The sequence below is a fragment of the Otolemur garnettii genome, unplaced genomic scaffold (genome assembly GCF_000181295.1).
Source record: "Otolemur garnettii isolate 467f Iridium unplaced genomic scaffold, OtoGar3 scaffold00051, whole genome shotgun sequence".
In the NCBI taxonomy this organism is placed as follows: Eukaryota; Metazoa; Chordata; class Mammalia; order Primates; family Galagidae; genus Otolemur; species Otolemur garnettii.
The window spans coordinates 3,340,310-3,356,141 of NW_003852446.1; the positions used below are offsets into that span (position 1 = coordinate 3,340,310).

Here is a 15,832-nt window from a genome sequence, read left to right on the forward strand (position 1 = left end):
CTACACCCCAGCCGCAACCTCCTCCCTAGTTGCAACAACCAACAGTGTCTCCAGACATTGCCAGATGTCCCCTGGAGGGCACAGTCACCTCCATTTGAGAATCACTGGGCTAAACTAAAAAGGAATGACTTTCTCCCCCTCCCGCAAAGATCTCTTTCCAATGCTGGGAAATTGTACAAGACATCTCCTAATTCATGGGCAACTGCCGTTCCTCCTGCTCCCCGACTGGCAGGGGAGCAAGACTTGACTTACAAGACTTTTAGTCATTGAGAAAAATGCTCTTACTGCCCTTGAAAAGAAGGCCCTTTCCAGCCAATCTCTGAGAGGTGTGTGGGAGGGAAGCAGGTTACTTTTTCTTTTCGAGACATTTGTCTGTTTTAGTCGATGGAAGGTCTAGGCACAGAATTCTACACTCCCAAGAACCATGTGAAATAAAAAGGGGACATGAAACTCACGCCCTCTCTTTGCCACAGTTTTACAAACGAAAAAGCCCCTGAGGCCTAGAGAGGGAAGTGACTTGCTCAAGGTCATACATGTTCCTAATTCTCCTTCTATGGCATCAAAGGGCAGTATTTTCCAGGATGCCTAAAGAGTACAGCTCTCTAAGGACAGAGACCTTACAGCAGTGGTTCTCAACCTTCCTAATGCCGCGGCCCTTTAATACAGTTCCTGTGGGTCGCGACCCCCAGGTTGAGAACCGCTGCCTTACAGCCTTTTACAAGCAAGAGTTTTGGCTAGATCATGCCAATGAAGGGATGCAAATTTTATAAATGACAGAATACTGCAACCAAGTAGTGCAAACAAACATTTATTGTGAAATAGTCATCCTACCTTTTATTAGGTATTACATCATCAAAGCACTTTGTGGCAATGAAAATAGCTTTTTTTACCCCTCTGATTCACCCAATATTCCATTAAAGCTGCAAAAAATGTGCAATCTGCTTGAAAAATAGGTTGCTCTTATTTACTTATTTGTGAAAAGTCAAAAATTGAAAAAGAAAATGATACTAGCTTACAGGGCCTCTACAGCCAATTCACCTTTCCGTTTCCCCACTCCTCCCAAAATAATTAACAAAGATAATTTGTTTTAAATGCCTTTTTATAAAACCAATGCACCTTTCCCCATACTATAATCATAAAAATTTTAAAAAGCCATCATTTACTTTCTTGGAAAAAAGGTGGCCAGCCGTTGTTTCTTGAGTGGGAGCATGTGTATTTCTTGGGAGTTCACTTTCTTTAACTTTATGCTCCGGTTTTTGATGGGTTTCCTAAGGGGCTCTGCATTTCCCATGGACTCTTCTCCTTGGCTGTTGATGTCATAGCCCTGAAGCACGGAGTCTTCTCTCTTGAAGGAGAAGTTTTTGGTGGACACCCCCGAGAGGCCTTTGATCTTGCCACAGAAGATGTTAGGCACAGCATCTTCGACTGAGACGATGACCTTGGCCGCCTGGGACTCACTCACACTCTCAATGTTATTTTCAGCCTTGACCTCGCTGCTGGGGTGAGTAGGCATCTCGGCAGCATTGCTGCTGCTGATGTGGCTATCCATCATGGCTGAGGCCTCATGGGGCGTGGCAGGGGCAAAGGGTATTTCCATGCCACTGGGAAGTTTCTCCATCACCGCATGTCCTGGGCTGTCCACTGACCCACTGCTGTCATACAGTGTCTCAGGGGGAGGCTCAGGTTTCCGGTGGGCTGCCAGTGATAAGTCGAGGGCTGCATCTTCCTGGAAGATGGGGGGACTGACTTCACCAGCCTTGAGCCAGGGCACTGACTTCATGGAGAGATCCAGGGCCTCATTCTCACTCCCCATCTTGATGACCGTGTGGCGGCTGAGCTGGAAGTACTCCTTCGGCTGGAGGATGTCAAAGGGCTTCAGTTCATCCTTTTCCAGAGGGGGCTGGGTGCCTTTAAAGGGGTGCAGGCTGAAGGAAGATGGTGGCTTGGGGAAACTGGGGCTGAACTTGGATTCAGAACTCTGAGGCACCGGGATAGGGATGGGAATGGGGACCGGCACAGGCAAGGGGACAATCACAGGGTAGGGCACCAAGAGGGTAGCTGGTGGGACCAGAGGGGTCAAAGGGGAGTTAAAGGGCTGAGGGGGCACAGGAGCATAGCCAGGAGGAGGCTGACAGGGTGGGGGGCCGAGAGTGCCCTGGGAGGGAAACAAATTCTGGAGCACAGCTTCAAAGGGCAGGGTGGGCTCCTGCGGCTGGCTAGGGAGTCTCAGGTCCAGGAGCTGGGGCTGGGCCTCAGGGTCCTCAGCCCCCTGGAAGAGGTTGTTGTGGATAGCACTGGAGGAGCATGGAGCCTCCTGCGGCAGGACCAGAGGGGAGTTGAGGTGCTGGAAGACATGCTGCTCCAGCACCACGGGCAGCTGCACGGGGCCCTGCGTGGTCATGACGTAGGTGGCATTGCCATTGGGGTTGAGCTCTGGCGTGGAGCCTCCCTCCACCTGCATGTGAATGGGCATCACCACTGGGCTCTCCCCGAGGCACAGAGGCTGCAGCACGGTGGCTGCCACCTTCAGAGCCATGCCGCTCTGGGACTCAGCAGGAGGATTCAGAATGGTTGGGGCCGGCACAGTCACCAGGGCCTTCTTTACCAGGTCAGTGGAGTTGATGTTCCAGGCCTCAGTGGTGATCAGCTGGGCCATGCCATTCTCCAGTCTGTTATTGGCCAAGGCAGGAGGGGAGTCAGTCATGTCCATGGAGAGATTCTGGGACTGCAGGTCATCCATCACTCGACTTGGATGCCGGTTGGCCTGCAACACAGAATACATGGATTGAATTTTTCTTATGAGATTCTGTAACTGCCTTAAGAGCTTTCTCCACGTCTTTAGAAAGTTTCCAGGCAGTGCCTGTGGCTCAAAGGAGTAAGGCACCAGCCCCATATGCTGGAGGTGGCGGGTTTAAACCCAGCCCCAGCCAAAAAAAAAAAAAGAACGTTTCCACATCTTAGTTAACCCGGGGGTACAACCTGTCTATGTACACATACATGTTATAGACATCTCCTAATGTACACAAACACACCCATATCATCTGTGCAGGGAGAGCCCCGATATAATAGATGAACAAGCTATAAACACAGATGATATAATCTGTAAATAGCCAGGTGAGGTTACACAGTATTTTTAAGTCAAATTCTCAGTTTATATGTTTAACCTTCAACAAAAACAAAAGTTTCATTACACATTGCTATATCAGACAGTTAAGATATGAACGTCTGGCAATTAAGTTCACAAACTCATCCTAGGAAAAAGCGCTCCATACCTCATAGCTAACTATCACCACAGTCACCTTTGAGGTACTCCCCTTTGGAAGCTATGCACTGTTGCCAGTGCCTAGTTCACCCGTCAAAGCAGTTTTGGAACTCTTTTTCTGTGATGATCATCAGAGCTGTCATTATACAAAGGTCTGACAATTAAGTTTGTGAACTCACTACAGTGCATGTATGTTGGAAGCACTATACAAACAACTCAGTAAGGTTTCATGACCTTGGTATAGCTGTTTCACAGCTGTGTTCTTGATGATGTGTGGCAGTGCTTGCTGAGTGGCACTCATTATTGTTGTTGTGTGTTTTTGTGTGCTGTATAATGACAGCTCTGATGGCTATTCCAAAAAGAGTTCCAAAGTTGCTTCAAAGGGTGGACTAGGTGCTGGTGTTGGTGCATAGTTTCCCCAGGGGAGTACTTCAAAGGAGACTGAAGTGGCTATTTAGCAATAAAGTCTGTAGCATTTTTTCTAGGATGACTTTGTGAACTTAATTATCAGACCTCAGATGTGGAGATTTGACTTGTTCAAATTCAAATAAGCCAGAGAGACTTACTTCCCTTGAAGGAAAAAAAAATTAAAACCTTGTCAGATTTGAATGTTCTACAAATATAAAAGGAGGCATTTAAAAAAACGCTTTGTAGCAATACTTCTTCCAAAAGAGGTTTGACAAGAGGAGGAGCAATACATTTGCTCAAGACTAAAAGTACAAAGAATCGTTACAATTGTCCTCATCTGACCAAAGACATGCCCATTCCTCCCAATAACAGATAAATCCACTCCCCAGAGCAAGGAGAAGATGGGAAGACTTTCGTGAATGGTAAGTGGGTGCAGCATCACTTGCTCATCTGTCTGACCTGTGGCTTCTCCTAACATCCAGCTGTTGAGAGGAGGGGACCCTGATGAGCCTAGGGCTGAGGAAATGGAATAATTTGGGGGAACAAACATCTTCAAAAGTTAGACATGCTTCCTTGATATCCTCAGCACCTCCTAAAGACCTCTGGCCACCTCCTGAGAGGCCAGAGGAACCTAGCACGTGTGCTTCCTGGAGGAAGCAGGGCTGCAGCTGTGATAGGGCTCTCCATGGAAACACATCCATATTTAGCCTTGTTACCATGGAGAAGGCAGGCACCATGTCTAACTCAGAGATCTGTGCAGCCCTGGAGTCTGGTTGGGCTCAATAATAATTCAATAATCCTCAGTTTCACCAGGCAGGCCCTGGGCAACTCAGATTCTTGACCTCGCCTATCCCAGCTGTTCAGACTTTAGTCCTGTGGTCAGCTTTCCCTCCTTTCTTCACTCCCAAATGACTAACACAATCTCCAAAACAAGCAAGAGAGGCAGCCCAGCACACTATGGGGTTAGAAATAAACAAACAATGTCTCACTACAGGAAGTCAGCTTTAACAAATGAACAACTCTGTGATATTCCAGGCAATCAAAATGTGTCAAGTGCACAGAACAAGGAGTTTCTCCGAGGCAAGAGAAGTGAAAGGGAAGGAGAAGGAGCTATGCAAACCACTTTGGGGAAAATTACTGGTGGGCCTTGGCCTTGGCCATGCCTCCATGTGATGGCTCCAGATCTTCCCCCTATAGGCAGCGTGCCTTCTGCAAACCATGAGGTGACCCAGCATGCTGGGCAATAACCCCATTGGAGCAGAGTGGAGGGAAGCCTGGCCTCAGGGAAGTTGAGGAGGCTTGCTCTAGCTGGAAGGCCTGCATCTTCAGGAGATGAGTGCTCCCTGATTCAGCCTAGAAAGCACCATGCCTGTAATACCCCATTCATTCATTCACTTATCCAACCAATTAACTTACCAAATGTCCGTTGTGTGCTGACACTTTGCTGAGGGCTAGAAATGCAGTTAGGAACAAGACAGACACAGTTTGCTTTCATAGAGCTTATACTCTATAATCTTCTATAGACTAGAATTGTCCTATACGCAGTAGGATAATTCAGTGTACAAACTCATCCTAGAAAAAGTGCTACCATGTTTCCCCAAAAATAAGACACTGTCTTATATTTATTTTTTCTCAAGAAGACACACTGGGGCTTATTTTCAGGGGATGTCTTCCTCTCCACACCAAAATGCATGACGTGGCTATGCAGATATGCTAAATAGCCACGCCTATCACTAGGTCTTACTATGGAGTAGGGCTTATATTTAACAAATGCATAGAAATCCTGCTAGGGCTTATTTGGGGGGTAGGTCTTATTTTCGGGGGAACATGGTTACATATCTCATTGTTGAATATCACTATAGTCACCTTCGAGGTACTCCCCTTGGGAAGCCATGTACCAATGCCAGCACCTAGTCCATTCTTCAAAGCAATTTTAGAACTCTTTTTCTGGAATGACCATCAGAGTTGCCATTGTGTGAGGTCAGATAATTAAGTTCATGAACTTATCCTAGAAAAAATGCTACATAGCTTACTGCTGACTATCACTACAGCCCCAGGTGGCAAAGGGGAGTACATCAAAGGTGACTATAGTGATATCCAGCAATGAGGTACGTAGCACTATTCTGAGATGAGTTTTCAAACTTAATTGCCTGACCCTGCATCTTTGATCAGAGATTTGCTGGCATGCAGAGGCATCAAAGTTATGTCAGGAGAAGCATCGACATCAGCAGGACAAATCTCTACTGGCTACTGGCATGCAGCCTTGCGAATGCCCTGAGAACCTGAGGCCGGACTCTTGTCCCTCACAAAAACCAGAACCCTCAAGGAAGGGTAAGAAAAGGCTGAAGGGAAGCTGAGGTGTGACTGGTCAGAACAAGACAGCAAGGGTGAGAGAAGGCTCCTGCAGCCACCCACCTGAGGACTCTGATGGTGACAGGCAACCCCAGCAGAACTTAGGACACTGCCACACTGGGGCTTCCTGCAGGGTTAGGATTATCCATCTGGGGCAGTGCTTTCTCAGGGTGGCTGCATCTGTCCATCCTTCCAGAAGCAACAGTCTCCCTCCCAGCCTCCCTGTCTGCTTCTTGCAACTCCCTCCCAAGGAAGAGAAAGCAAATGCCTGGAGGCTTGCCCCACCAGCCCTGCACACACCTCTGCTCAGGAGCCCTCACTCCCCTCCCTGCCTTCCTCTGGTCTAGTCCTGTTAAACCCCACCCCTCCTCCCTGTCCTGCTCCTCCAACCCTCCTCCTCAGAGTGTGAGAAGGGGATCTTGCCAGGGCAGGCACCTCCCACAGGCCCCTGCTCCTCCTGCATATGGCAAGAGCTAAGGTTCACCGGGTTTGCTATGTGCCAGGCCCTCTGCTGAGAGCTTCTTAGGCACCAGTCCCTACAATCCTCAAATCCTCAGAACAGCTCTGCCACAGGGGTTCTGAAATTTTGCCCATTTTCTTGGTGGGAAAACTCATTCTGCAGGGAGGTTGAATAACAGCTTAAGGACACACGGAGTCTGGGCTCAAGAGTTCAGGGCCAATCTCAGGTTCCCTTTCCCTGGGGAGCTGAGAGGGCCACGCCCCTCCTTGCATGTTGTTTCCAGCCAGAAGGGTCCCCACAGCCTTCCCTTTCTCAGCAAGTGCATGGCCCTGCAGAGGGAAGCAATTAAGAATGTCTTTAAAGCAGAGGCCTGATCCTTTTCAGTTACTGATGTTTGTTCTTTTTTTCTCCACAAGGGGTACCCTCTGTCCCCCTCCTCACTGGAGTTCCTGGTGTCCTGGGGGACTGCAGCCCTAGTGGCTATAGTTCTGTTACCTCCATCCTCTCCATCCCCTTTTAGCTACCAATCATCTGCCCCTAGCCTGTCTTCCCAAGACAGATGTCACATGGGTGGGAGGACATTCAGTACCATGAGTTGCAGGGAGGCCCTCTGGCCCCCTGGTGGTACATCAGAGTCTCTGGGAACAGGGCCAAGTCCCTACGGGATGCGGGCCAGGCCAGTATACAGGTGAAAGGGGGCAGTATGCAGCATCTCATAGGCAAGGGGAATATTGCCCACTCTTCAGACAGGGTAGCTTTCGACCTGCCTGACTACACCAAAGTAGGCCTGTGAGTGCCCCAGCCCTGCATTCTCCCACCCAGTCCCCACCAGGTATGATGCCAGCCACAGGAATACCCAGGTGAAGCAAACAGTGAACTTGGCCTTCATCAGGTGTTCTCCCTCTCCCAGAGAACCTTTTCTCTCTTCTTCTCTGCCCCTCCTCCTCATTCTTCAACCTGCCAGCAGCCCCCCAACTCTGGATCAGCAGCCACGGGGCTTCAGGTGCACTGAGTGGAGCTACATTGGGTGTCCCTGCTGCCAGAGCCAGTACTGGAAGCTTGAGTGATGCCCTGAGGATTAAAACCAGCTCATGAATTGAGGATTCAAAGGGCCAATCTCTGTCCCTGAGGATGAGCTAAGAAGCCAGATAATGACTGGAGAGAAGGTGGAGGTCTGATTAGCACAGGCAGAGGGTGGGCGGGGACCCCTTCATATCAAGGAGCATCACAGAAGTCGAATGATGCCCAGGCAGAGGTGGTGTGAGTTTCTTTGACGATGACAGCAGATGTTGTGTTGGGTTTTGCAAAACATCATTTTCAAATGAGTTTAAATGAGGTCACAGATCAGGGTAACTGGCATACAACTATTATGTATCTATAATAATTTAAAAATTTAAAAAATAAATGAAGTTACCCATCCATCCCATCTGTGCCCATTATCCCTGGGATGTGAGAGAGGGGTCAGTAAACAACTGCAGTGTGGCTGAGTAGGACGTGGGCACTCTGGGTCTGAGGCTCACTGGAGACCCTCATGCTCTTGGCCCTCAGCCAGTTTCTAGGGCCTTGGCCCCATACAGCCCACATGCCCCCCTAGATGGAGACCTTGGGGAAAAGCCTTAAGGCCCAGGACAGATGGGGAGCTGGGGCAAAACTGTCAGAGATAGAAGCTGGACTTGGAGAACTGTCAGGTCACAGAACTGTTCTCTGAGCCCCTCTTCTAACTATTGCAAAGATCTAATTATACCAGAGCCCAGTCTCCTGGGTCTGCCCCTCAGCTTGGAGTATTCTTTTGCCTCTGCCTTCACCCACCAACTCCTGCTCATCTGTCAGCTTTGGGGGCTCAGCCCTAGAGTCACTTCCACTGAGATATCACCCCCAGCTCTCACAGGACCCTGATTTTACCTTGTCAAATCCTGTCCCTGCCTTACCCTCATAGTGGGGTTGCCTAGTTACCCGCTTCTCCAGGAACAGGGGAGGGACTGTCTCCTTCCTTGTACCTGGCACCACGCCTGGTGAATAACAAGTGCTTAGGAAACATTTTCGGGATGAACTGGTGCGTGAATGCTCACCTCAGCCTTCCCGAGCCCAGTGTTCTCATTCTCATCTTCCTGGCGCAGGCCCCCCCTTGATAGACTCATGGCATGTCAAGCGGGCAGGGGCATTAAAGCTCACATCTCCTCTCGTCTCTTCCTGACTTGTTTCACTCATAAGAAAACTGGGACCCAAAAGGATGACTAAAACTCATGCAAAGTCAGTTTTCAGAGAGGGCACCAGGCTCCAGTGGCAGGAAGAGCAGAAGGTTAGGCCCACAGGCGCCATGGTAGGAGAACATGACAGCCACCCACTTTCACCAGCCAGTAGGACACTTGAATGAGACAGTACTCATGTGAAAGCACTTTGTGGACAGTGAAGATCCCCACAGGACTGGGGTGCTGATGATTTCATCCTGAGTTTCTCTGATGCACCCTCAAAAACAAAACCAAAGCGGCTGCTTTCCTTTTGAGGAGCTACATTCTTGAGGAAGCCAACTTTAGGCCTCACTCCCCAGCGGTCAGTCAGTGACCTGCCCCACGTCTGTGTCCCAGTGGGTGCTCGTGCAAGCCGCGCCTACCTCTCAAGCCTCCTGCTCCAGAACTTTGCACAAAGCAGCCATTTCAGTCTCTGGGCTTCCATACACATTAATGGTTTTATAATGAAGACTCATTCATGGCTTAATTTAAGAAGCAAACACTTGACCACTCAGATAATTTCAGCTATTCTCCAGGTCCTAACCCATCTATTTTTCCTGGTTGTGTGCATTTAACACTGTCAAAAATCACACACACACTTGCTCATGAATTACTTAATACTTTCATCCCTATGTCCTCGGCCACATCTTGAATGATCCCAGTGGGAGGGCCCTGAAGACCCTGCTCAGGGTGTGGCTGTGAGCTGACTCAGACCCAGGTCTCTGAAACCACCTCTGGTGGAGCCTGGTTTCTAAGACAGTCATTTGTTCAAAAGCCCTGGAGCATGCTGGGAACCCCTCATAGAGGTACAGATCACCTTCTACAGCAATCTTCGATTTTACTTTGTGAATTAGAAGCATTTTCATCATAGAAACAACTATAAAGACAGCCACGAGGCCCCTATCACAGTGCCAACCACCCTTGAACAAATGCTTTAGGAATGGGTACCTCGGTCTTGTGGGGAGGGGTTTATCTTACAGAAACTCAAGCCAGGGCCCATTGCTGCATGAGGGCCCTATGAGGTCCCTGAGATTGCTGGACTGAGGTCACCAGGAAGGTACATTTAACTTGGGCTCAGGGGAACTGACCTCAGTGATCTGGCTACATCAGGCAGATTCCACCTCCAGGACCAAGAGCCTCTGGAGAGGGCTTTAAAGGCTCCTCCTCAGGACTCCATCCCAATTCAGGTGTTCTGGAGGAGCCAGGGCCCTGGCCCTGATCCTGGAGATATCCCCTTCATTCCCAATAGGCTACAAATATGACGTGCTCTCCTTTTCTATTAAAATAAGCTTCATCCATATTTTTCTATCAAGATAATTTTTTCTCCTAAAACAACCATACTTAAAAATATATTGTGAAAATTCTTTCAAGACGTGCATTTTCCAACTGTAAAATATTGATGGTGCTGGTTTCTATAGAGCGTATAAGGCAGCTATCAACTCGTTCTAATCAAAACCGAATTGTCTATGCCCTTGTGGTTCATTGTGGGGGTCTTTGCAGAAGCAGCAGCAGCCCCCTCCCCCCACCCCGGGACCTTGCTAGAAATGCAGAATCTCAGGCCACAACCCAGACCCACTGGATCAGAATCTGCATTTCAACAGGATCTTGGGGTGACCTGTGTGCACATTACAGCCTGGGAAGGGCTGGGCTCCTGCCAGTTCTCAGACTTCACTACGTGCTAGAACTGTGTGGGCACTTTACAGAAATACTGATGCCTGGATCCCAGCCCCCAACACTCCAATTTAATTACTCTAGTATGCGGCATTGGCATTTTGAAGAAGGAACCCTTGACCTAAAGACCAAAGCCCAGGGCAGCTGGTCAGCCACCCTTATTAATGGCTGATCTTTCTTCTTACCTCACAGAAAAAACTAACCCCATCAACACCCCCAAACTCCTTCCTCTTTCCCCCAACCTTCACAGTGTGTCCTCATGTGCCTGCACCCCAGGAAGAAGTGAGAGGGCTCTCCCCCTTTCAAGGCTGACCTATGAGAGACCTGTGCTAAGCATCCCTTCATTTCCACCCTATTGAACCTATTTTCTACTTTCAATCCAGTACTTAAACCACACCCTCCATGACTCATCTACTTCTGTATAAAAATCACCAGCCACTGTCTATGAGTCAAATAAGAAAAGCATCATTTTCATCTTTTAATTCAACGTGGATATGGTTTCACCATTCAGGACCAGAGATGCACTAAATATTTAAGAAGTAATTCCAACTGGGTGAAAAATGGTTTTTCTCTCCCCAAAGGGTGTAATAATTGTCAATTACTTGCCCCGGTGATTAAATTTTCTGAGCTTTAAACACCACCACAGGGCCTTTTTACCAAAGCTGTGAACGTAATTACCACATGAATGTATTCCCAAATTGGTTAAAATATGAAGAATACACAAAATAGTTGCCCGCCTTATGGTCTATTGCCTTTTCCATCCAGAGATCTCCATAGCCTTCTGAAAAGAATATGAATACCCACATTAGCTTTGGAAATGAGTTCCCCAACATATTATTTAATTTATTAAAACAGTGGTGGCCATGCAGATTGCAACAGGGACTAATCTCCCTGAGGATGGGCAGTGGCTAGGGGGAAGCTTTGTCAGAGAGTACACAGTACCAATATCACCTCTGATCTGCTACCCATGAAAAATGGAAGTGGTGCACTGAGCATCGTAAACTAGCCATTGACGGCTGGTGCCCCAAGGCCTTCCCTCAGAGAGGAGGTAAGGTCGTGTCCCAAGGTGTCATAAAACTTATTTATGTTCATTTTATCTCTCATCCTTTTTATTCCCATTTTTCTATTTTATAGTGTATGTAATAAACTGGGGAAGACATATATAATCTAATTACATGCGCATGTGTATATGTTGAGGGGATGTTTAATTTTTTTTTTCTCAAAGGAGTGCAAGAATGAAAACATTGCAACTCAGCAGGAGAGATGAAGCTCTCGGTGGGGGGGGGGGGTCCAGCCAGATTGCAGAGTCCCTCTGCCTTAACAAGTCTTAGGGTCTCTGGCTTAGCCTGCCTATTTTGCAAAGCAAAAAGCTAAAGCTCAGAGGTCAAGTGACTTCCTCTGGCTCACCCAGCAAACATGGTATACACTGACTCCTAGACTTTTCTCAAGGGCACATTATTTCACCTGTTGTCTTTGTTTCAAATTTCAAAGGATGTTGAGGAGTTCCTGAGTCTAAGACAATGGCTATAAAGTCAGCAGAGACAGCCACCCAGGACAGAACACCTCTATTATAACCATTGAAGAGCAAAGTATGTAGGATAGTTTGAGTCAACCATCAAATTGAGTCAAAAAGAGTTTTACAGGTGAGGCGCTTAATAGAAAAGAAGAAATAAGTCCCTCCAAGTTAGGGATACCTAAGAGATGATAGAAGTAAGAGAGTCAAGACACACATGAGCTTTTCATGACTATAGGAACGTCATTTATACTCTTGGGTCTCAGGCTCCTCTTTTGTAGCCTTGGGTACTGCCCTGCTCTCACTCAGGCCTCCCTCAAGTTCTGTCTGCTGGGAAGAAGTCAAGCCTCACCCTTGAGGAGTTGCTGGAAGAGAAATTGCTGGGCCTGGGAGCAGGTGTGGGTGACCAAGCAGAGGTGGAGGGAGGAAAGCCAACAGCTCCCAGGCCTGGTTTTCCAAGCATTGGCTGGGTTTTACCAAAGCACAAGAGGGTTCCCATTTATGATCTCATTTTGTACTTCCCAACTACTGTTAGCCTGCCCATAAAGGACCTATGGTGGTTCCTGGGCCACACAGGCTTCAGGGCAGGGCTGGAGTCGGGAACTAGATTCATGTCCATTCATTTATTTATTCTTCAAGAACCTCGTGGGTAGTTACTGTGTGCCAGGCATGTATGCATTTCCTATTCTTCCACTTTGGTCCCACTTTCTCTGTCAGCCTGCTCCTTTCTCTCTCGGCTCCACTCCCAGGGTATTAACCAAAGCCATATCTTCTGGGGATTATCTGCTTTTAACAGGGCTCCTTCAGGGCTCACACTTCTTGCAGAGGTAAAGGAGTAATTCTCTAAAGGAAAAATGCCAGTCCCTAGACAGCTGGAGGGGGTGGTGTTGTGCAAGGATCTGTCTAACACAGAGAATAAATATTTGTTTTCTGGATGACTTCCCCTAACACTAAGAGGAAAGAAGTGCTGTCCTCAAGTCTTGGTGAACCTCATTGTCACAGAAGAAAATCATGAAGATTTGCTGTTGGTGGCAGGGGCCACTCACCTGGACATTGGACCGGGAGAGCCAGCAAGTGCCTAACACTGCACTGGGCCAAGGCCCCACAGCCTTCTGCCAGATCCTGATGATCTCAAACACCCCTAGGCGCACAGGTCACGTTTAAGGTCTCAGGCCGGGATCTATCATCTCAAAGAGCTATGGTGTTTGGAAATTTTTCTGGCAACAAAGAAATCTCTTAAATTTGGAGCAAAGAGGGGGACAAACCTGCCTTTGGAAGAAAAAAATCCTTCTAATTAGATTGAGATGCAAAGGTTAAATTTTTGTTCTGGAAAAAAGACTGTTTATAATCCTGTGTCATCAGCAGGACATTTTCCAGAGACCAGTGTGCCAGAAATAGACCCTCCGAGGGGCAAGGGGAAGGAAGGGTACAGATTTCTGATATAAAGGCCCGGGTTCCAATTTTCCCTTTTCCTAACACATGGGAGCCCATCACAAACCACTGGCATGGAGACAGTGCCAGCCTCACTCTGGGAGTACAAGCTTTGAACTTCAGCTCTGCCTACTTTTATTAGCTGTGTGACCTTGGGCAAGTGAATTATGTTTGCCCCTCTGTGAAATGGAGATGTGAAAAAACCTGTCCCAGGGGGCGGTTGTAATAATTCAAGGAGATAATCTAAGTAAAGTATTTGGCATAGTGCCTGGCACATGGTAAGTGCTCAGTAGATCACGGCCATCATCATTATGGTCATCATCATCATTATCATCCCCATTGTCTTCATCATCATTGTTACTGTCGGGGTGGTCTTCCTTGCCCTCATCATTGGATCCACTGGCCACATTTCCTCTGAGTATCCTGAGTAGCATCACAAATGCTCTCTTCACCTTGGAATGGGCTTATACATTTGTAACCCTTCTTATTCAAAGGTTCATTTAAAAATCAGCTGCCATAGAATTAGTGGTACACGTGATGGTGAAGTGTCCAGACTGGCCCACAAAAACCCACTTAACCGCCAACATACTTGGAATATTGAACATTGCAGTGCAAACAGAAAAACAATGCTGTCTCGACATTAAAAATTAGAGACATTAAATAAATACAACATTCCATTTCTCTTTCAGGCTGAAAGGCTGAGAGAGAAAGAAGAGATGGCCAGAGTCTTTTGTACCTTGAATATGGACTCACAAGCACTTTCAAGGGTTCTGGAGTTACTACTAATTGGTGCTGCATAATTTCACCTCCCATCCTTCAAATTTCCTTTCCCCTTTGCACAATGGTTTAAGTAGCTCTCCTCTCCTACTTAGGGATGATGATTAGGGTCATTTTGTAAATCACAAAAGCAAGGGAGGAGTGGAGGAGAGGAATTGGGTAGGGATAAGAGGGAGAGAGAAAGAAAAGAGATTTTCTGACATAACTAAGCAAAAGTTGAGAGAGAGATTAAAAAGTATGTAGAGGGCTGGGCACCCGTAGCTCAGTGGTTAGGGCACCGGCGACATGCAACGGGTCTGGTGGTTTCAAACCTGGCCTGGGCCTGCTAAACAACAACAAAAATAGCCACGTGTTGTGGCCAGTGCCTGTAGTCCAAGCTACTAGGGAGGCGGAGGCAAGAGAATTGTTTGAGCCCAGGAGTTTGAGGTTGCTGTGAGCTATGAAACCACTGCACTCTATAGAGGGCAACAAAGTGAGACTCTGTCTCAGTTAAAAAAAAAAAAGTATGTATAGGTTCAAATGAGAGATTGCTCAGCCCTTAGAATGATAAAACAGAGAAACTGAAGAAAGCCGAGAAAAACACTGAGAGTGACTCAGCTGGCCACAAGAGTGTGCTGTTAAGCTTCAACAGCTTGGTTGCTGCACAGTGGGGTGGACGGGACAGGCAGGACTGCAACTTTTCAGTGCAATGAGGATACGGTAAAAAAAAAAAAAAAGACATTGTTCACAAATTCAAGTACTAGAAGTACATAAGGAAGGTGGTCCAAATTTTGGCAGAACGCCTATGCTTTTAAAATCACCAAGCACATTCACTTATGACTTGGCTGTGCTGTCAGACCTAGAACAAAAATGTTGATTTGCCTTGTTTTTAGTGTCTATCTTTATTTTTGCCTGTCTCTTTACTCCCACCCCTCCTTGGGCAGTCAGAATTGAGTTTCCTCCATCAAAATTGGGTTTTCCAGAAGTTGATCAACTCATTCTTAATGAAGTATATGAATGATAAGGCTCAAGTATCATGCTCCTTTCTTAGTATAATATACATAATACAGTCCGTGATAAAGCCATGGACAACGAAATGAAACTCTAATAGAGGCACTTCAGATACCAATCATGGGGGAGAACCTTCCTAACTGTCTTGAAATTTCTCCATAGAGACAACAGCCTACAACTATCACTGAGTTTGTTGGGTCCATTAAAAGCCACCTGAGGTTAAAGAAAGAAAGAGGGATGTGATCTCAACCCTTAAACACTCAGAGCTAAGAAAGGAAATGAATGTGAGTCAGTTATTCATTCCTTTATGGATTTAATCAGCAAACACGTATTGCTCACCCAATAGGAACCCCCTGAGTATGTGCCTTCCTGGTGCAGAGATTTTACTAGTATCCAGAATAGTCCTTACTGCATGGAACAGGGATATGTTACTGTGCTGGCTACCTCTTAAAACTTGAGTTTCTGTCTTATCAGTTCTCCACATAGAATTCCAGCATCTCAAAGGACTACATCCTCAGGCAGTGTGACCACCACAATGGAAACTTAAAAGACCATCGCCCATGGCAATGAACCTGATGAGAGAGGTGAAGAGGGCAGGTAGCTGGCTAGTTATCTTGGCTTGAGTTCCCCCACTAACAGACCCTAAGGCCTTGACTGAAATTAATTGATTTGGGAGAAGTTCTCAGAAAATACCAGTAGAGGAGTGAAGCTGTGAGACACAGAAAGGAAGGAAGCCAATT

General features: G+C 47.2%; 1 protein-coding gene across 1 annotated transcript in view; it reads right to left on the reverse strand.

Annotated features, from left to right (window-relative positions):
- Positions 1–792: 792 nt before the first annotated feature.
- The window catches only part of RAI2 (retinoic acid induced 2), a 63,888-nt gene continuing 48,848 nt past the window's right edge, over positions 793–15,832 (reverse strand). Inside the window, exon 2 of the mRNA XM_003791876.1 lies at positions 793–2,764. Coding sequence (XP_003791924.1) covers positions 1,160–2,740 — 1,581 coding nt within the window. The 5' untranslated portion in view covers positions 2,741–2,764 and the 3' untranslated portion in view covers positions 793–1,159. The remainder of the gene's footprint in view (positions 2,765–15,832) is intronic.